This window comes from Vipera berus (assembly GCF_964194415.1).
Source record: "Vipera berus genome assembly, chromosome: 10".
Lineage (NCBI taxonomy): Eukaryota > Metazoa > Chordata > Lepidosauria > Squamata > Viperidae > Vipera > Vipera berus.
Window position 1 is genome coordinate 1608380 of NC_138213.1, and position 22812 is coordinate 1631191.

At 43.8% G+C, this 22812-nt stretch overlaps 1 protein-coding gene across 4 annotated transcripts in view; it reads right to left on the reverse strand.

Moving 5' to 3' along the window:
- BANP (BTG3 associated nuclear protein) overlaps positions 1–22812 on the reverse strand; it is an 88119-nt gene that overhangs the window by 31688 nt on the left and 33619 nt on the right. For 3 of the 4 annotated variants that reach the window (XM_081335887.1, XM_081335889.1, XM_081335890.1), the window contains 5 exons: positions 20920–21159; positions 13605–13772; positions 8561–8691; positions 5146–5217; positions 3336–3380 (listed from right to left, as the gene is read on the reverse strand). In XM_081335887.1, coding sequence (XP_081192013.1) covers positions 3336–3380; positions 5146–5217; positions 8561–8691; positions 13605–13772; positions 20920–21159 — 656 coding nt within the window. The remainder of the gene's footprint in view (positions 1–3335; positions 3381–5145; positions 5218–8560; positions 8692–13604; positions 13773–20919; positions 21160–22812) is intronic. The other variant, XM_081335888.1, reaches the window with a different exon arrangement.

A 22812-nucleotide genomic window follows, 5' to 3' on the forward strand; every position in this document is an offset into this window, starting at 1 on the left:
TTTGCATATTGAGCAACATCACTATTTTCTTAAAAACACTGAAGAGGTATGCTATTCTTTTTCTTAACTGCCCCATTAAGAAGGCATTTGGACAGATATATTTAATATATTGGTTCTTGGCTGAATTTTCTTCTGGTGATTGTTGGCATGAGTGCATTCCACCAACACTGCCATATTAAAAGATGTTTAAGTTTTCCAGTTTGGGGAAATGGTTGCCTACATGCTACCGAAATGTGGGATCTGTAAGAGGACACCCATTTTTAGGACATAAAAACAGAATGACGTATTCTTATAATTCTTGGACGCTTATCCTCCTGAACACTCACTGCTAGAACCTTCCATATACATGTTCCTCCAACTTCATTATTTATAAGTGATTTTTAAACTGCAAAGTTTGAACTGTTTAAGCCCTGTAACCTAACACTTTTCTGAAAGCCCATGGATGTTTTTGAGTGTCTCACAGGACTGGAGGTCAAGATTACCTCACTGGACAGAGGAAAAAAAGCAGAACGCTGTAGCTGAATAGAGCCGTCTAATCAGATACTCTCTGGTTGAAGAAGTTTGGGGTGGAGTGTGCTGATCTTGAATTAAATAAGGATAAACACAGAGTGTCCTTGCGCCAAGGATCTCCACAAGGAGGCTGCTACGTTCATATATCACTGGGGCTTTTTGTAAAAAAATTCCTGTAGGATGTTCGATTTAAATCTGATAGCCGTACACTATTGCACAAGCAGAAGAATAAAACAGATATTTGTGTCCAGAAAGCAATTTCAATCACAAGAAAGAAGTCTGGTTGCTTTTTTCTTTCTTTCTGAACCCAAAAACTATTCCGAGTCCATGCACTATTTAAACTTTTATCAGTCCTTTGCATCAGCCAAATCAGATTTCAAAAACGCTGAAGCTGGAGTGGGGTTCCCTCCCCCCAGCACTGCCACAAGCCCTTGACTCAGGGTCACGCCAGATCTCAACTGGACTCCAATCAATTTGATGGATTCTGACAATACTAATAAAAGGCAACATACAAGTTGGAAGGAAGAACACGGATCCATGTCATGGAAAACTCAGACTGAAGTCAGGCTGGAAGGAGATTTCCCATGAAAAATTGGACCTCTGTGTAAACAGGCACGTCTGCCTCTTGGCATGAGCTAATTAGAAATAAACAGATTAAAATGAGTTGTGCGGTGATGGGGATATCAGCAACCTTTGGTGGGGGGAGGCCTTGGGGTGGTTAGTTTGGTTGTTATTTTTTCGTTTGCCTTTCACTAAAATGCAGATTGTCCTGTAACCAGAAGTGAACAGGGATGTTCCCGACTGAGTGGTGAGGTCACTAGAACACACTGCAAGCAGTCATTGACTTACGACCACAATTGAGCCCAAAGCCTCTGTTGCTAAGCAAGACAGGTGTTAAGTGAGTTTTCCTCCATTTTATGACTTCTCTCACCATGGTTGTTAACTGAATCACTGTAGTTGTTAAGTTGGTAACACGGTCATTGAGTGAATCTGGCTTCCCCATTGACTTTGCTTGTCAGAAGGTCGCAAAAGGAGATCACATGACCTCCCCCCCACCCGGGACATGGCAGCTGTCATAAATAGCCAAGGTTCCAACAGAGGATACGGCTGTTAGGCTTGGTGCCACTTATTTCATTTATTCAAGGGTGGCCACCCATCTCGAACAAAATCAATGAAAACCAATTAGAAACCCAGTATAGATAAGTGCTCGACGTACCACCATAATGAAGCCTGTCCATTACGGTCGTATGTCATCAGTTGGGTCACTCACGTGACCAATATGATTTTACAGCCTTAAACTAAAGCTGGCGGTTGCTTCTTACATTGAGGTTTTGCCGAAAACCAGAAGTAGGTAATGAGTAAAATGCAGACATTTCTGAAAATCCCTCCATTTTTCTCAACCTCGGCAACTTGAAGAGGGATTTAGACTCCCAGAATTCCCCAGCCAGTACGCTGCTTGGGGAATTCTGGGGGTTGAAGTCCGCCCTTCCTCAAGTTGCCGAGGTTGACAAACACTGCTTTAGAGGAAAAGAGCTGGAGGAGGAAAAAGAGCGGGAAATCAGAAGAGAGAAGAAAGCAGGCAGTGAGAACAAAATCTCTGAGGATCTACCGCTATTGCCAAAATCAAGCCCCTCCCGTCATCCCGTGGACTCTCGTCATCTCTATTAGTTCAAACAGAAAGTTTCATTATTTCTACATTTCGGTCTTCCTATTAAACATGGACCGAAACACGGAATGTCAAGCTAATAGAACCCATGTGGAGAGAACAAGAGTTCCTCTGTCACCGCCCTGGTCTAGCATGCCAGAAAAACAAGACATCAGTCCAACAGAGTCACCCAGACACAACATTCAAGGAGGCAAAGGCAAGGCGGAAGAAAGAGCCACAGGTGATAGACTATGACAGACTGCGGCGTTTGGAGACTCTTGGGAAGGCTGACGCTGGGGGCAGATGCATGAAGAAAGCCAGATTGGTCCCGGCTAGGAACCGGGAGACTGGGAATTCTAGTCCCCCCCCCCTTAGGCATAAAAGCCAGCTGGATGACTTTGGGTCAGTCACTCTCTCTCCCAGCCCAACTCACCTCACAGCGTTGTGACTGTGGGGAAAATAGGAGGAAGGTGTGTTGGATGTGTCCTCTGCCTTATTTGTAAAAATCATACAGGTAGAATATAAATAAACAAATTTAAGATACTTTAACAAACCTAAAGTACATCATAACTGATGTACAATCTTAAGACAAGAAGGCAGAAAAGAGACATCCCCAGATAGTCTTTGGAGAAAAAGTGGACTCCTCACCACCAGATGCTGTTGGCCATCAGGATTGGGGTAGATGTTGCAATGAAACTTAGAGGTCAACTGCTTTTAAAGCAAAGGGGCCTGCCCACCCTGGAAGAGTGGGGTCCGAGCATAAGCAAAGGGTCTTCCGATCCACAATCCGAACCATATCCCCATATGTCTAAGAGAGAAAGTGTCTATAGTTCCTGGGAGGTGGTGGAAAATGTCTCTTTCTCACAGTGCTGAAGTCGAATGCCTGCTATCCACCAACGTCTCCATGTCTGCACATCTCTGTCCACGCCGACAGTGTCGGATAAGAAAAAGCAATGTAACACAATGACAAGGAAGCCAAAACTCCATGAAATTTAAGGTAAACACACACAAGGATATTAGATAAGCATATTTGCCAGAAAATCAGCTTAACTCATAACCCTTCCCAAAATTAAAAAAAAGGTTCTATTCTGCCCAGTTTTAGGAAATTGCAAGAATCAGATGGTTTGCATTAACCAATGGCAGCAGAGCTGAAACTTTAAGAGCAGCGCAAGAGCCCTACCTGGCCGTCTTGCCCAACGTGAACCTGGTGGATCTGCAAGTTACCCTGTGAAAGAAAGAAACGTGTTTATTTAGTTGATTGCAACTGAAGAAGCTTCTTGAATGAGAAGTAAAATGTCTTCCCAAAAAAAAAAGCAAGAAAGTCCAGTTGCCTTTTGGAAAAGCACCTTCCGTAGACACTCATTTAATGCAAGTGATTTCTTTTTACCCAAAACAAAAGTTCTGCTCCTATAAAGAAAATTATGCTTTTGCAACGTTAATTAGAGCTGTGTTGGGGTATTCAAGACAACTCTCCATTTCTCTCTTTTTTTCTCTTTCTATGCCAAGACTTTTAGCAAGGAGAAAAAGGACAGGGCTTCTACTGCCTCTGAATATGAAGGGGCTGCTGTAGATAACATTTAAAACTTGCTAAACAATAAACAGGACAAGCTTTTCACATGCTAGCCATGTATCCTATCTGCAGATGTGGAGACATTCCTGAATTTAAAATCTCTCTCAGCCTAAAATTAGCAGAGCAACAGGGTATCCTTTTGGCCATTCCAGAGTCCAACTTTCTGAATGGGTAAAACGTCTGCAAACTTTAAAGTTGGTATGTCCATTGTGGATCTTTTCCTTTAACTTGCAGGCAAACAAAAACTGCATTAAGGAACAACAAAGGTGTCAGTTCTTGGAGAACTTTCTGAATCTAGAAGTATGAAGAACGCAGGGAAAAAAAATCCATTTCATTGTAATATCTCTCCAAAACTTGAGTAATAGAAAAATTAATTTCACCTAAAGAATATTCACACAGAAGATAAAATTTGCTATAAACATGAGGCTGTCAACAACTACTTTGGCTCCATCGAAGAGACTATAAATTGGAATTAGCTCCTATCCAGATGTTATCTATCTAAGCTGGATAAAAGATGGACCTGATCCTGCTTCCCTTCACATCCAAGGTTACTCCCTCTGAAGTCATAGGGGTGTGCAAACACAGCCGTTTCTTCCTGCAGTTTGCATTCCTTGTGTTTGTCTTTCCTTAACACCAGGAGATCCTCAGTCACTCTGGTTAGTTTGTCCACAGCCTCAGGCAGATTTTGAAATTGTGTGGCATGAGGGCTTGTTCCGACATTTCTTATTCTCCTGCTTTATCTTTATAAACAAAACACACACACTAGCTTCCAGACAGAAACTCAGGTAGTCCTCAAGTTACTGATTCAATTTTACGACCGTTTTACCGTGGTTGTTAATTGGGTTATAGTAGTTGTTCAGCAAGCCACACGGTTGCAAGTGCAAACCTATTTTATCCACTAGGCATCTTTTGACTTTTTTTGCGGCGAAAGGGCAAAAACAATTGCAAAATATGATCGCGTGAATGTGGGACACTGCAACCGGTTGTAAATGAGAGCTTATTGCCAAATGCCCAAAATGCAATCACATAACCACGGAGGGTGATGTGAAAATTGTAACTTCAAGGGCAGGTTGTCACTTTTTTTTGAGTCTGTCGTAACTTCAAACGGTCATTAAGCTAGGTCAAGGACTGCCTGTAATATAGTTCAGCAGAAATAATACATTTAAGCAACAAAGCATGCCCGCTACTCATTATAAAATGTGCATAGCTCAATAGATCAGCATGGATCTGACACATAGTCCAACATCCTACTTCAATTTAAAATCAGTGAGGAACTACAGGTGCATTTGAACAGGAGGGCACTGCTCTTCCTCACAGCGTTACACATTCCGCTTAATGCTTCTTGTCCTTTCCAGCCACATGGAAGAGAAAGGACTCTAGATCACGTTTTCTCCTTCCAGATAGTCTGTTGAAGGCTCACCTCGCTGTCTTGCGTGATCTGGACCTGCTCTCCTTGTGGCACCTGGGCTATGTGGAGATGACCCTGTGGGATCCATGAATTTAAAAAAGAAAGAAAGAAAGAAGAAACATGAGAAGCATTAGTCAAAACCTTAGGAATACTGCCAGCTTAAAACAATAATGCTCAGTGGTGGAAGAAGCAGGCACAAAGAAATCAGCATTTCTTGCTAAAAGAGAAGGAAAGCTCACTTCAGGGAGGTACACAACTAACTTTGTTTACTTTTTATTCTTTTATTTTATTTTTTACTGTTCTCAGTATCCAGGGATTTTCTAACTCTGGTGGTAACAGGAAAAGTATAATTAACATGTTTGTTGAAAGCTATAGTTGTCCTTCTGCTCTACTGCTGGGAAAATATCCACTTGGATATAGCTTGAACCTTCCTTATTCTCCTGAAAAGAAGAATGAAAAGAAGGACTAGGGGTGACATGACGGCCGTTTTCTAGTATCTCAGGGGCAAAGAAGAGAAGGACAACCTATTTTCCAAAGCACCAGAGGGCAGGACAAGAAGCAACAGATGGAAACTGATCAAGGAGAGAACCAGTGTAGAAATAAGGAGAAATTTCCTGACAGCGAGAACAATTAATCAGTGGAACAGGTTGCCTTCAGAAGTTGTGGGTGCTCCAGCACTGGAGGTTTTCAAGAAGAGAGCGGGCATCCATTTGTCGAAAATGGCATAGGGTCTTCTCCTGCTTGAGTGGGGGGGTTGGACTAGAAGATCTCCAAGGTCCCTTCCAACTCTTGTTATTCTCTTATCCCTATCCAAAGCGTTATGTTCTTCAGGGCAGCCTATCTGCAGAAGCACCAATTGCATTCATGTTCAGGGTTTCCATCGGGCGCTTTAGACAAGTTCTGCTACAGGTGGATTTAACCTAAAGTCGACTTTGCTTTTTTTGCGGCAGGGGCTGTTTTGAAAAACAAGACGCCTCTGAAATTCGGACACACTACCCTCTTCTTTCAGATTTTAGTCTAGTGCTGAGCTCAAAACAGCCCCAGTCCTCAGATCTTTCAGTCAATCAGCTAGAAGGGATCTTGGAGGTCTTCTAGTCTAACCCCCTGCTCAAGTAGGAGACCCTCTACCATTTTAAAAACCTCCAGTTGATGAAGCCCCCACAACTTCTGGAGCCAAGCCGTTCCACTGGTTAATTGTCCTGACTGTCGGGTAGTTTCTCCTTAATTCCAGATTGCTTCTCTCCTTGATTACTTTCCATCCATTGTTTCTTGTCTTGCCTTCTGGTGCTCTGGAGAATAAGCTGACCCCCCTCTTCTTTGGGGCAGCACCTCAAATACCGGAATAGTGCTATCGTGCCAAATCTTTTTCTCTGCTGGCTGTGTCCAGTTGAGGTTTCTATGCTATATTGTGGAGAGGCGCGCAAAGCCATTCAGGAGAGCAAAATTCTTCCACTTGGGTGGAGAAGACAGTTCCCTGAGAAAAGATAAGCTTTTCTCTGCTAGTGAATCATCCTCGCTTTGCAGCTGATCCTGAGGGAAGTTGTGCCAACTGATGAAAGCAGAGAATTGCGCCTGGATGGCTTAATAAGAAGGATGTGATAAGATCGCTGAGTGGCACAACTGCTGCCTGATTGAAAAAGGGGGAGAAATGGTCAAGGGAAGTCGGGGGGAAAATTACACCAATTTGACTAAGAAGAATTCTTTTGGGCTCATTTTGTGCTGCTGGGTAGGAGCCTAAGATTAAATGTATCCATGCGGAAGTCTGTCAAAGGCCTTCTTTTTCTTATAAAGCACTAAAAAATTTCACATGAATTTCAAAGACATACTGATCCTCCTATTTTAAATAGTTTCATTTCCTTTGGAAGGAAACTGTCTATTTATAGCGGCGAAACAGCAGGACCAAATATCCAAATGACAATAAGACCACAGAGCCAATCCTGGCTGCAATTATAAGCAAGTTGCCTTCCCTTCCAAATACCAAATCTTCATCGGCTTTTAGAGAAAAGTTGGCAAAATGACCTGCTTTGGTTAAAAAAAGGGATTGTGCTGTTTGCAAATTAAGGGGACTCTTTGAGAACAGCCAGAAAAGGCAAGTTCTTCTATCTATGTGTCCCTTTGCATCCCATAAACACATACGTTCCACATACAGAAGCTGAACCACCTGCAATTTAAAACATGAAATATTAAATGGGAAAACATAACCAAAAAACCCGTACTAAATAGGAATTGCTGTGCAACAGCAGTGGGAAAGAGTCTGCCCAGATTGTTGGATGCAAGGTAGGAAGCAAATAAATTTCATAAATAAATGATAAATAACAAGAGTCATTGTTGTATCTTTATTATGCCGGACTTTCCAGATGTGTCTAGTTGGTTACTGGTTGTCTTGCCAGCTGCTGCATTGCTATGGGACACAGAAAGCCAAAATAGGTGAGTCTTTTCCCTTGGTTTCACCTGATATATCATTAATGTTCTTAGATTTTTTTTCCTTTTATCTCTCCACCCAAGAAAGCTCTGGAAAGCTTCTCTGTCTGCTTGGCATAGATATGGAACAGAAGCACGATTGAAGTAATCAAGAAGTGATCTTACCCAGACTTTGAAGGGGAACGGATTAAAAATAGGTCCTGGGCTGTGACAAAAAGCCTAGTTTGAGTTTTGTCGGTTGTCTTGGGCAGATAGAAAAGGTCTAAATCAAGTAATTTTTAAAAGGAATCCTTCATATGCACAAGTGGAGATGTGGATGAATGATACTGCCTTGAATTTTAAGACAAGCTAATCTTGTTTGCAACCGATCAAGAACTTTTGGGTTACGGACCCCAATTCCAGCATTTCCATGCCCTACCGGGAAGATCCTTTAAGAAAAGCCTGAGTAACAGCTGAAGTGCCACACTTCATGTTTAAACTTCCTGTCTTCTGTATCTTTTGGGGTCAAAGTGTTAACTTTACTTAAACTTTTTAAAGAAAAGAATTTAATGCCAATGTTTATAAACTGGGCTTATATACACAAATTTAACCAAATACACATGGAAGAAATTCAGCCAACAGATGTCAAAAAATTCTTCAGAAAGCACTTTGGGAAAAATGAAGGCAAATGGATTGCCAGTATCACTAGGGAGAGACTTATGTATAATCCATCAAGACTGCATCCTGCACGGGATGGGACAATGGAAAGCAATGATCGGCATGCAAATTCATGCGTGCATATACAATGACTGCAGAGACTAACTTCAATGATATATTTTTACATGCACACACACAGATCAAGGACCACACCAGAAAACTGATTTTTTCCAAAACACATGTGGACATGCCTTAATTACATAAACCTTAGGAAATCATATTTTGGGAACAAAGGAAAAACTAAGTCTAAACTGCATGAGCCTAAAGCAGCAGTAGAGCACAGAAGAGACAGTCAAGAATGAATACTTACTACTTGAACTTGGCCGTCCTCTCCTATCTGGTGAATCTGGACTTGCTGGGCGTTGGCCAAAGCATAATGAAGCGCCTGTGGTTGGTTGGCCTGAATTTCATTTGGGGCCGACACTGTGCTTTGCGTGCTCTCTAGAAAACAAAGAGAAGTTCACGGGGTTTATCACAAAGCTCCCCACCTCGGGTAACACCCAACGTCCAGATTAGATTTCTGCAACTTGAAGCATTCTGAGAAGAGAAGTCTGCCCAGGACTGGAGAACAGTAGGCTGGAGAGACGTAGAAAGTCATGTCATAACCACTGCTGTGAAACAGAAGTGATCCATCCTTTATTATAAAAAATTAAGTGTGAACCTTACTTAGGTTACTTATTAAGTGATAACCTGCATTATTATTGAAATCCAGTAATAACATTGGCAACATCTTTTAGAAGGGAAGGTGTGTCTGTATCTGTGTGAGAGAAAGAGATGCACACGTACCTTGTAACTCCGTGGCAGGAGCTGATTTTTTTTCCCCAGCTTTGTTTTATTAACCTAAAAATGGTTCCAGATTAATTAGCAAAGTTTCCAACTGGGAAAGCGGGACTTTTCCCCTCGGCCCTAACCTTCCTTTTCAGTTCACTGATTACCTTGAATCCATCCAATTGTGACTTCATTTTTCCAATGTGCTGTTCAAATGTTTTCTAGAAATTAACAGTTAATCTGCAGGTCCAAATCTATAGTTCTGAATATTATTTCTCTCCCCTCGCTCTGCAACCGAGGGCCAAACTCACAAACACAGCTGAATGAAGGGCATCAAGAAAGTGACTAATTCTTCAAAGAACTATCATTTTTGAAAAATCCATTTATTTGAATAGCTAGATAAGGAAAAGAGGGAAAAGAAGGCAAGGCTTAGTAAGACCTCATTTGCCAAGCATGAGCTACTTAAAGTGGTCTATTGTAACATATAATTCTCTCATTTTGTTTCAAATATGTCTCTGGTCGTCTTAGATTTTCAAAACCTTGATATTCCATATATGTAAGAATAAGCTTTGCGATTTCATCCACACATCTCTGGGTCTGATTCTTACTTTTTCTTTTTATTTCGATGCTTGCGGACAAGACAAGGTGGTTATGAATCAAAGCAATAAAAAAAGGAATTGCTTTAAGTATCCAGCAAACATCTCCTTCCTCAGGTTCACACTACATAAGCTCACAAGCTTAGGATCCATCTTCAATTAGAAAAATGGTCCCCCGGGTGCCTACTGACCAAAGCAGTCCCAGGATGGATGGATGGACGGATGCTTTTGAGTAATAACATCGGAGCAACCTTGCATGATGTTTGTAACAGAACAATACAAACCCGTATTTGTCACTGACCAGCTGTTTCCTTACAGATGTTAAAAAGCTATTTTTACATCTGCAAAGTTAACCAAGAGATGCTGAATACCACAAGCATAACACTCACACAAATGTCACGCATCCAACAACGACATCTCTTGAGAAGCAAGTTTGCTTATAAACAGAATTTTTCAGCATCTGGCTGCGGTGTCATGACCTCAGATAGGAAAGGGAAGAAAAGGATTTAGTAGGATCTAAATCCCCAAATCATCATTCTCATTCAGAGATAACCGCCAGATGCAATACCTTTTTTTAAAAAAAAAAAGAGCTGTTCATGCATTATTTTAGTATAAACAGAAAAGAGAGAAGAATACACCCAGAGATGTAGACTGCCAACAATCTAACCTTCTCTTTTTAAAAAATAATAATAATAATGTTCAGGTGTTAGAGAATTCATAACTCATATGAGGACCATGAGTTGATCATGGGTTATTCTGTAGGAAACCTAGGTTTAATCATATCCCAAAAATTCAACCTCATGCCCTAATGGCGGTGCATGTAATAATTTTGATAATTTGTAGCATCATTCCTTCATTCCTTCTGGGTAGGTGCTGGATATTTAGAATAATTGAACAATTGCTCAGTAAACTCTGGTTCGAAAATGAGGGAATAACTAAATGGAGAAGGAAATCTCTCCTTAATTCTAGGTTGGAGCTCCCTCTGACAAGCTTCCACCCATTACTTCTTGTCTGACCCTCTGGTGCTTTGGAAATTAGATCGACCCCCTCTTTTCTGTGACAGCCCCTCAAGTACTGGAAGGCTGTCACCACGTTTCCCCTAGTTCTTCTCTGTGATAGACACCTCTCGCCCCCTCAGTCATTCATCGTATGGTTTAGTCTCCGGTGCCCTAATCATCCTTTGTTGCCCTCCTCCTAGGGTGCCAACATCAGGCAAACTTGAGGTCACTCTATCGCATTCTCTTCGTCTCTCCATGTGTTCAATTTTTATTGGAGACAGAGGGGTTGGCAGGCTGAAGAACTGAACTTCAGCTGCTAGAATAGCAACAGGGAGGGGAACAGGCTTTCAGAGAAATTCTGTAATGTTTAAAATAACACAGGAAAAAGATAGAAAAGATAGCAGACTCAGTTGTCTGAGACCCGGTTCTGACTGCTCGAAAGGGGATCTGGGAAACCAGCGCCAGTCTCCCCCCCCCCCCATGCCAGCTCCTTGCCACCCTCATCTGGAAAACCATGAAGCCAAGGCGCACGGAGAGGCCGAAGCGACAGCAGGCTAGTCGGTTCCTTCAAGCACAAAGCGCAGCCTTTTTTAGAACTGGCCAGGGAGCCAAAAGAAATGTGGGGAAATTTCATTAGCTACCACAAGAAACTAGTACATATTGTGACAGTTGTAAAGCTGCTCAGCCAATTAAACACAGAGCAGCCTTAATTGGTGTCTTGGCATTGTGGGAGGAAGAAGAGAGACCGAAGCTGCCAGGCAGGCAAAATTGTGCTCTTCTCTTCAATCTCTGCTTTCTGCCCAGAGCTTGAAACTTTTTACAGTTCAAAGCCACAACAGCATTGGAAAAAGTGGCCTGTGACCATTTTCACACTTACGACCATTGCAGCACCCTGGGGTCACGTGATCAACTGCAGTGATCCACTTAACAACTGAGGCAAGGTCATAAAATGGGCCAAAACTCACTTAACGAATGTCTCACTTAATGACAGAAATGTTGGGCTCCATTGTGGTCATAAGATGAGGGCTACCCGTAGAATTTTTTCTTCTATGTCGTCCTGGAGGCAAGGAGTGACCCAAACTTCTTCCCCTGGAAAATGTTATCCGCGTAACCTGATAGTTGCCATTTACCCGAACAGTAGTAATTCACACTGCTCTTAAAGCAGCCACCCGTGTGGCTGGGAGTTTTCTTCTGAAACCTTTTTGATATCATCCTTTCTGAACCGAAGTGAATTAATTTAAACAACGGCTCAGTTGTACTGATCTGTATCTGTGATTTTCACTTTTCTAAACAGCAGTGGTCTCAACCCTCCCTCTTTCTTTTCTTGCTAATTAGGTTTCTCAATGAAAGGTGTAGGGCGGTTTTCTTAAAGAGGGCCTGAAGCTGGAGAATCTCATATCTGTCCCTACTTGGAACCAGGTTAGAGTTCAAAAGAACTACAAGTTTATTTCCTGCTACTTACTCACAAGAATCTGAACTACTAATGGTCAAGGCAAATTGGCGCCAGATAGGGGCCAATGAACTTCAAGGGGGGGGGCTGGGCTCCTACAGGGTGTAGAGACTCCAAACCAATAATGCATTTGACCCCACCCCCAGACTCGGCCTGGTCCTCTCTTACAATGCTTAGATGATAACTTGGAGAGACCCGATGGTCAGCCTAGGGGGTCCTGGACCGAACACGCCAGCGACCCCACTCCCGGGAGGGCTGGTCTGTGGGACGCAGGGCTTGATCTCTGATTGAGCCCGCCCCGGGTCCCAATTTGCCTATCTTTAGCGAGCTGGTAAGGTTGCCCTCGTTCCTTCAGTTCCTTTGTTTTACCATCTTCCAGCATTTCTCTTCCAGCCAGTTAGGCTGAACTTCTTGTGACCAGTTTGGACAGGGAGGAAGAATGGTTTAATCTGAAATATTTTGGAAATCTCATTCAGCCTTGGAAATGAGCTTGCAGCAGAACAAAAGAACTGGTTGAGGTCCAGTCCACAGAGCAAATAAAAGGCATGCATATGAGCAATAAATGAAAAATAGTTATCCCGGCGCACGTCTTTGATGTGGACTGGGACCCAGCCAAACGGGTCTCTCGCCAGGGGAGCCAGGATCTTTCATCCTCCTGTCGTCTAAAGGGAACTTCACTCGTTTCCTAGCGGAATGCTGCATTTGGAGCCATCCGACCCTGTTAACTAGCTGTGAGGAGACAGGAGAGAAAGCGCTTGCGCCCACGTCGGAACGTCAGCCGGGTTTTGTTCCAAAGGGACCCGTGTCCCAGTTTGCCTTAACTGACTGAATGAAGATGGCCCACGTCAAGAGTTCTTTCTCAGAACCCTTAAAGCCGTCGCGGTCTTTACCCCAGCTGAAGGAAGGTTTAGGGAAGGGGTGCCCGGTGTTAACTTGCAAGCATTGGCATTTCTTTCCCAACCTCCCCTGAGAGCTAGGATGAGAACCGCCCTCTGCCGAACTGAAAGGGGCGAGAGGGCAGCGCCCGTAAAAGTGGGCAGAGCTTTGACTGAACTGTTATGGCCGCCATCTTGGCCCTTTTCACCTCACCCTGTGGACATTCCAGGGCAAGGGTGCCGAGACAGGTGGTCCTCAACTTACGGCCTTAAACGAGCCTCAAATTTCTGTTGTTAAGTGAGTTTCACCCATTTTACGACCTTTCTTGCCTCCGCTGTTGTGTGAATCACTGCAGTTGAGCAGTTAGTAATCCGGCTGTTAAGTGAATCTGGCTTCCCCTTTGACCTCGCTTGCCGGAAGGTGGCAAAAGGGGGATCACGGGGACCCAGCAACGGTCGTAAGCACGAACCGGTTGCCAAGGGTCTGCATTCTGATCACATAATTTGGGGTTGCTGCAAAGGTCATAACTGTGAAAAACGGTCATAAGCCCCTTTTTTCAGTGCTGGCCACTAAATGAAGTGTGTAAGTCAAGGATCACCTGTATTTAAAAATGCGCCCTAGGACAAGAAGACTTCACCTGGATGGGAAAGGGGGGGGAGGCATTACCTGAGCCACTGTACGAGGAAGAGGAGGGTGTCCGTCGCGAAAAGCTCTTTACGGCCAGACTTTGGCCCCGCTGCTTCCGCCGCCAGGCCGTCCGGCACTTGGAGTCTATGCTCTGCTTGATCCGGTACCAGTCAGACTCGGTGATGCCAAACTTGTAGAAAAGGTGACCTGTGGGGCAAAAGGAAATCCACATTGGATAGAAGACACCGGCAGCTGGCAAGGTTTAAATCATACAGGCAGTCCTCGACTTATAACGGTCCATTTGGTGACTGTTCAAAGTTACAACGGCGCTGGAAAAAAGGGACTTCTGGCCGTTTTTCCACACTGACATCGGTCACGTGATCGAAATTCAGACCCTTAGCAAATGACCCACATTTATGTCGGTCGCCGAGGTCACGTGATCCCCTTTTGCGACCTTCTGACGAGCAAAGTCAATGGGGAAAAGCGATTCACTTAACAACCGTCTGACTAACTTAACAACCACAGTGATTCCCTTAACAGCCGGGGCAAGAAAGGTCGCAAAATGAGGCAAAACTGCTTAATAAACGTCTCACTTAACAACAGAAATTTTGGGCTCAGTTTTGGTCGTACATCTAGGACTACCTGTACAGTCTTCATCAAGCAATGTCTGGGCCATCTAATCAAGCTTCATTGTGCTTTATACCACTCTCTGGGCGGTCTACAGAGCCAGCGTTTTGCCCCCAACAATCTGGGTCATTTACTGACCTCGGAAGGATGGAAGGCTGAGTCAACCAGGAGCCGGTCAGGATCGAACTCCTGGCAGTGGTTATTAGAAAATCTTCTTTAAAGCCAACTGAGGTGAAAGGTTGAAAATTACGTGTTATAGAAGAGGCAGCACCTTCTCCGTTTTGTACTCTTTGCCTTCCTTGCGCACTACGTCTTGCAATCTTATTAACAGACTGCCAGGGACGTTGGAGGTCTTCTAGTCCAGCCCCCAGCTCAAGCAGGAGACTATATTCTATCCAATTCAGCAGAACAGCATTTCGTCTAACTGGCAATCCATTGGAAGCACTAAACAGGAAGCTTTGGCATTTCAAAGTCACAGAGATCCTGCCAAGGTGACACTCTGGGAAGGCACCAGGCCTTCGTCCCCGGAACCTGCTTCCTTGATTTCAGGTTTATCGAATTGTGAGCATAAGCAAAGAGGAAAACCGGAGTTGTGGTGAGGAGCCAGACAAGGCTTAACTATGCAATGCGACCCCCAAGCCTGTTTACCCCCAAGCAAAACACTCTGGCTTCAGTAGAGCTCTTACGTGCAAAGTCACCCAACTCTCCTCTTCCTTAAAATGGGCAGCTGGTGGTCTGCACGTGGCAAGACTGAACAGATTAACAGAGAGCCCTTTGAAAACCAAAGGCAAAAGGTAGCAGCTCCAGTAAAGAAGAGAAAGCGTTTGCAGGGGAGACCAGCAGTATCACAGCAAGGCTGTGGTTCTCCTCTTTCGGGGCAACTGGCCAGCGAACAAGCTGTTTTTCCCTTCAGGGCGCAAGGTGGGCGCAACTCTCAAAACACTTCAGCTGCTTTACGCTTTCTTCTGAGAGTCTGTCAGTCCCCAATTTCAAAGGACAGGGGCCCGCTGTCTTAATGACCAAATAAAACCTCTTGGTGATTCAGATATCAAGGGCTTTCAAATGCAGCATGAAGGCAGTGCAAATCTTGTTACTATACTTAATCTAACAGGTCAGAACAGAGTTTGACTGTTGGAGCTGTACTATAAGAAAATGCACGTGAGATGAAGTTCTGTTTTTCAATCCGTTCTGCAGCGCCAAGTATATTGGCAGTTTAGTACCTAGTGCAAACTATAATTTTCTTTTCAGCACCGGCAATGAAAAAAAAGCTGGAGGCTGTTCCCACAATTGTGCTTGGTGCCTCCACAGTCCGATTCAACAACTGGGAAAATCATTACTCCCTCTCTAATTCTGAGTCACAGAGGATGTCTGGGATATTCTTAAAATGATGATGGAACATTCACTGCTGTACAGTAGTGAATAAAAATTGTGGACCTCTGAAAATATGCACAGAAAATTGGAGAGAAGAAGAATTAAACCTCCGACGTTAGAAATGGATGGTTCTGCACGACCCCCAAGCAGCCCTGAAGCTTGCAAGCCCACTGGAGACAAAATGGTTATTCTGCACGTATTAAACAAGGCGCTTTCAACATTTGCAATCGGGAGTATCCAGACCTAACTTGCAATGTTCGTGTTCTCATTTAATGTAACTGAATCGCTGATTTATGGCAGCAAGTTGGAGCTCAACATTTGGAAAGGACGCTGAAAAAGCATTTCATTAAAAGAAGAAAGCTGGATAATGGGAGGACCACGTTGGTTTGGAACAGTGATAAAATCCCAGTGTTTCATGCTTTGTGAGTGTTATAGCTTGTATTATATCGAAATGGCAAGCCGGCAGCTTCGTTAGCTTAGCTCAATTTCTCATTAGAGCTCATCAGGCAGGGACTGTTTTGAAGAAGCTCAACAGTTTTCAGATTTAACACTCGATTCAGATCCACGCTTAACATTAGCAATACGGGCCTTGCAACGTGCAGCCCACGCATCGATAGCTTTTATTAGCAATTCTCGGCTTGAGGGGAACAAATATTTTGGAGCCGATACCAAATTAAAACGCAAGGCAGACTACCCAGAAAATACAACCTTGTCTTTAGAATTTACCTTTACCCCCGAATTCCCCTTCTAATTTGAGCTTTCAATATGACAAACGCCCCGAGGTAGCAGTTCACACAGGAGGTCCCTAAGCCTTCGATGTGCTGAGCAAAACAATAAAACCAGAGTGGTCGGATTAAGAGAAATCTTTTAAAGAATTCTGCCTTTTCAGGATACGTGATCTCAGCTACTTGAAAATAAATGCCGCTGCTCCATCCCCGTCCAGAGCCGGAGCGGACGAGCATCCCTCTCTTTCACGCATGGGGACCTTCCTTTGGCGGAATAACTCAGCTGGGTGAATCCCACAGCTCCAGCTGACACCCACGCTTGCTCAAAAATTAACACAGGTAGTCCTCGGTTTACGACCGCATCCGAGCCCAACGTTTCCCTCGTCCCCACTTGACGACCTGCAGTTGATCAGCTAGTCACACGGTTGTTAAGGGAATCCGGCTTCCCCCGCTGACTTTGCTTGTCGGTGGGTCGCAACAGGGGGGGTCCCCTGACCTTGGGACGCTGCAACAGTCGTTAAGTACGAGTCAAGGTGCCAGGGGCCTCAGTTTTGATCACCTGACCCACGGGGAGGCCACAAGAGGTCGCAAGTGTGAAAAATGGTCCTAAGTTGCTTTTCCCAGCGCCGTTGTAACTTTGAACAGTCGCTAAATGAACTGTTGTAAGGGAGCAAATCAAGGGAAAGAAACTGCTGGCAAAGGTCAAGCTGTCCAATTCCAAGATGTTCCCCATTAAGTCCATCAAGGTCAGGGGTGGGCAACTATGGCCCCCTTTGCGACCTGTGGACTTCAACTCCCAGAATTCCTGAGCCAGCTATGCTATGAATTCTGGGAGTTGAAGTCCACAGGTCGTAAAAGGGCCATAGTTGCCCACCCCTGATCCCGATGCTCTGCTTCCCCGTCCTAAAGTCAGCAAGCAAGGGCAGTGGCAGTTCAGACCAAGGCTACTGGTGCTACCTTACAGGGTGTGTGTATTTCTGGGAAAATTGCTTTGCCAAGAAAAGCGGATTTTTTGTGTTACAGGCTTTGCACTCTGCAGTTCAGTCCACCAACGTTTTCGCTGTCCTGTTCTCCTCTCCCGAGAAGACATGGTTTCCCAACCTCTGCAGATCGCAAGCCTTCGGATGAAGTTCATCTTGCGCTAACGAGAAACAGAAATCTGCTTATTTTCCTTGTTATACTGTGATAGGTTTGTATAATTTGCTTTAGGTTGCAGCCCTCTGTCTGGGCTATTTTAAACCCTGATGGGTTCCAGATGAAACAGGCCCTATTGCTGATGGATTAAGCTGATAGTAGGTTTGCAGATGACAGAGCCAGACTACCATATTTTCTATCCTTGTAGGGATTAATAATCACATTAAAGGAGGGTTTTAATATTATGGCTGCTTCTGTGCCCTTCTGAGAAAGGTTCTCTCTGTATTTTTGCCCAATTTTAGTCCCAAACAATTCCACCCTAATTCTGCTTGCTCTCCCCTTGCCCCCCAACGCAGCTGTTCTCTGCAGGACAACGCTTCCATTTCCGTACAGAAACAAACAAGCTCTACTCTATTGCTTTTTCTCCAAAGCATTTACCGTTTATTTCTTTGGACTGGGGGGGGGAGAGAGAGAGAGAGAAAGAAAGAGAGAGGGAGACAGACAGACAAGACACTGGGTCTGTTGTTTTTTTACTTGTTTGCTTAAGCAAAGGAGCTTTTTGTCCTCCCTGCAGTGTGTCAGCCCAAGGATGAGTGACTGATATCACAGCCCCTCCAGTTCATAATAACTGGACACCAATTCTCTGCCACTGAGAGACCCTTGGGTAAATTGCCCAAGGAAAAAAGGCAGCATTAAGTCCCAGGGGAAAGATTTGCTGGAATTCCATATTCTCTGGCAGCACAGTGGGAAATGTCCTATCCTCCCTTGCTGGCCGTACTTTTATCTGGCTCTAAGCCAACGCTGGACCTTGTCCTACTTACTCCAGATAAGAAGCATTACCCTTGCTCAAAGTCATTAGAAATTATTCGGTTGGAGAAGGGTACATTATTCACAGAACTTGGCAGATGAAGGAACCGTTAGTCCTGGAGTCAACCCCTTTCCTGTGTCTTCCTTTCAGTTAAATAAAAATAAATCAGTTCCGAGGAATATATTTGTTTGCCATACTCCCCCTCAACCTTCCTTCTGGACTTTTGATAGAACTCAACCTACATCGACAAAGTCTGTCTTGTTAATACACTAACTTCAGTTAATATTAAGAATGTTGGGCAGAAATGTCTAAGGAACATATTTGTAGTCGTTGTGAGAGAGTAAAACTATATTTTCAGCAACAAAAAAAACCTGCTAACCATTGCCTATTGGATTTCACTACTCTAAAAAATGTTTCTTTAGTAGCCTTAATGGAAAGAGTCCTTAACCATCCAGTTTGCCTGAATCCTGCCTTCATTGATCAACTGCCCATTATGGAAAACAACCGAATGAAAATATACACCTCAAAAGATTAATAGCTTGTGGGAAAGCTTGTGCACAATATCAAGAATTCTTAATAAGCACATTTCCCCTCATTTGGAAAGTGCGGCTGCAGAATATTGTATGCTTTTCAAAATATTTTCTATTAAATACAGATTTGGTTGGGGCTTTTTTCCCAGAAAGAGAAAAGGATCAACAAGGATCTTTCCACTGACGGGTTGAAAGACGAGACTTAACCAAAAGGCAACTTGGCAATCCTGCAGTGTGGCACTGGGGAGGCGGCCTCAGCATCCAGGATGAAAATTATGCTCTTCCACAGGTTATCGGAGAAAAGGTAAGTGGGTGGTATATTATTCAATGGGTGGATTCATCAGCGCTTCAGTTCAGACATCAGCGTAACCTGTGGCTTCCCCAAAACATGACTTCTAATCCATACTATGACTTAAGCTTCCAGAGAGAGATGTATGGTTTAGATCAACTGACTTGCTTTTCCATCCTTTCAGTATTAATCTTCATAAATTCATAACCTCTGGAAGAACACCAGTCTGAAAGCCTTTATCTCTGATCGTGAAATGTGGTTTGCCATTCCAAGCATCACAATGGAATAGACTAAACTTGATTAACAATACTTAGAGCGATACTTATACAGAATCGTTGCTGTTCCTTTCTCACATAACACAACTCTGCTGGGTCACATTTAAGTGTACCCATACGTAAACGTGCAGAAGGAGACTCTCTTTAACATTCAAGGAGACCTTTGACATTTCCTTTGAAAACCAACTTTTCTCAACCTTCTCTTACGATCAGTAGATTTCCATCCCAACTGACAACCGTCAACATGGGGTGAGCTGCCTTATCATCACCACTGGACAATGGGGGGAAAGCCGGGTCATCCCTGAATTTATTTATTTATTTCTTAGCATGCAGCAGCATGGAATAAGGAAATTGGATAAGACCAGGCATATCCAGACAGCCCACCTGAAGGCGAGTGGCATCGGAGACTTTTAAGCTTTTTCTAGCTTAATTCCATAACTGCTTCCTCAAGAAAGGGCCTTTCTTCCCAAGGCAGATCCCTCCACTTCCATGACCTGCTGGAGCAGTTCAGCCACCCAGGTAAACCCAAGCCCCAAATCCAATTTTTCACATTCACTAGAGGAAAGTTAAGCATCTCCTACCTATTTATCCCTAGAGGAATACAACCGGAAACCTCGACTCTTAATGGTGATGAGGCAGGCTCAATTCCTTATTTTCAATAAAATTATACTTTTTCCAGCAGCAGCAGCAAAAATTGCCCTACTCCTAGGTGTTTCGATAGGATCAAGAGCCAACCTGTGAAATGTTGCACGTGCAAAACAAAAATAAAATGAGCTGGTCCTGCTTTGGAAAAAGCATCCAACACAGCCAGAAGGAAAATATTCTCTCTCTTTAAGAGTTGATCGAAACCCAGATCTGATCTGTGTCCAACCTGAGTACTTTTGTACAACATCTCTATTGGAAATGCGCCCGTTATTACTATAAACATTATTATTTCAATTACTTTCTCCATCAGAAATGTCAAGAACACCTGGGAATGTTCACTCACAGCAAGCTGAATTCAGAGTAACATCCTGAACGGAGAACAGGGATGGGAGGGCTTTCAACAGGGGTTTCCAAGGGTCTGATCACCCTAATTTAGCCACAAGTTATAAAGAAGGTAAGAGAATTTCTGCCTGGAGATAAGGAAGAAAACAACAATAAAGCCTTCAACCACTTTCCGAAATATGCAGCTCAGCAAAACTGGAATGGGTCAACTGAACATTGCTTTGGTGTACTTTCCCCTGATTTAAGGATTTGCAAAGCAAAACCATCAATTTCGGATGCTTCCCATTACAGCAAAGGGGAAATTGTTGGGTAATTTTCCTAGGCTGACAAAACGTTTGTGTTAGAATACAGCTGTATAAATGCTAAGGTTGAATCTTCCACCCAGTCAAGCCAAGTACATCTGTGGGAACGGATTCAGACTGCAAGATGCCAGAGCAGTTCCAGAAGACAGGAGCTACACCTCACCATCAAAACAAGACTACTGGCCACCCCTCTTGGCCACCCTCTCCCAAATCATTAGTCGCCCCATGTTTGCCTCTCCGCTATCTAGGTTTGAAAGAAGTGCTTATGGGGAGAGATCTCAAGGCCCAAGGAGAGCCAGTACTCACAGCGGATGCCGTAAATCATGAGAGGATCGAGTTGCTTCTTCCCGTGCTTCCCTTGCCCAGAAAGGTTAGAGATCGCCTGGATTTCTCGATGGAAAAGGTAATCAAGCAACGTCAACGCCATCTTCTCAGCCGTCCGGCAATTGGTGCTGATGTGGAGCATGTCCGCCGGGGTGATGGGGCAACGCACACGCATCTCGGGATTGTTTTCGTCCCCCAGCCAGGTCCCGCTGGGATAATCCTCTAAAAAGAAACACAGGTGAATAGGGCGCTTTGCTCCTCACCGAGATAGTAAAATTGCCCTTGGCCAAATTCTATGTCGCATAGACTGGGCTTATTTTAAGCAGGCGAATAACAAAAAGCCAAAAAGGAAAAACCACTCATTAAGTACAGGCAGTCCTTGACTTACAGCAGTTCATTTAGTGGCCATTCAAAGTTACAACATCACTGAAAAAAGTGACTGATGACCATTTTTCATACTTCTGACCATCGCAGCATCCCCGTGGCCACGTGATCGAAATACAGATGCTTGGCAACTGGCTCGTAAGTATGACGGTTGCAGAGTCCCAAGGTCACCTGATCCCCTTTTGCCACCTTCTGACAAGCTAAGTCAAAGGGGGAAGCCGGGTTCATTTAACAACAGGGTTACTAACTTATCAACTGCAGCGATTCCCTTAACAACTGTGGCAGGAAAGGTTGTAAAATGGGGCAAAACTCAACTAATGTCTCACTTAGCACGAGTTGGGCTCAGTTGTGGTCGTAAGCTGAGAACCACCTGTATAAACGGACACTAGCATATAAACAACAAGGAGGGAATTCATTTTAAAGACAAACGCCCAAACGACAGCATTAATCCAACAGTTCCTGCAGAGGAAAACGCATCTCCTTCTAGCCCTGCAAAGGCCCAATTTGGACCGAAGAGGAAATCAGGGTCACCTGCTACACGCAAGAATCATAGGAGGGTGAAACTCACATATTCTTTTTTCTCTTTCCTGGTTTTCTTTGCAACCTCAAGAACCCCGGAGAATTTTGTTTCTGCATCTAAAACAAGCCACTGTTCCTTGTGACATCCAAAATTGGGGGGGGGGGGGGAAACAGATCATCTCAATTACAATTAACGAAAAAAAGAAAAGCGAGACAGGGATAAAAACATTTTATTTTCCTCTCCGTGAATTCAGAGGATCTGGCCAACCCGGAAGAGGAGAGCCGAAGCCAAGGTTCTGATCTAAGAGACCCACAAAATTGCCGACTCACCCAAACCCAGAATATAATTACTTCTAACTGCCTAATTAAGGCGTCTTCAAAGCAGTAAAGATGACCCAATCGTTTGCTGATAGCCAAGGAGAATCAACTTGTCATCTCTCTGGATTGAGGCCACAGCAGTTATAACAGATTTAAATCCTGTATACGTTTAGGGTGTAGATGTAACCACAATGCAGAACCATCAGTGTCACCACCTTCCTGTTGCCTTGTCCAGGAACACTCAACTGTCTGTTATTGACTGAGTCAAAATATTATTAGCGTGAACTTGCCACACTATTTAGTTTCTTCATGTCAAAAACACTGCCTTTGATATGAGGTGTTTCCTAATGGCTGACAGAGATCTGGGAAGAATTACCAAAGGATCAAACTTTTTTTCAAAGCTGAAAAAAGCCCCTCTCAAACTACAGCATGATAGAAGGCTGTTTTTTTGTACTCAACAGGGAACCATCCCTTCAGTATTTCTCTTCTCCAAGGATAAGAAAGAAATTCTAATCTTCCTGGGTAAGATTAATACTTTCCTTGGGCTTAGCTTGGAATAAACAATTCTGAGTACTCATCAAAGATACACGGGACATCAGAAGAAGAATGCCTCCAGTTCTGCTTTCAATGAAGCATCATTCATCACATCATCAT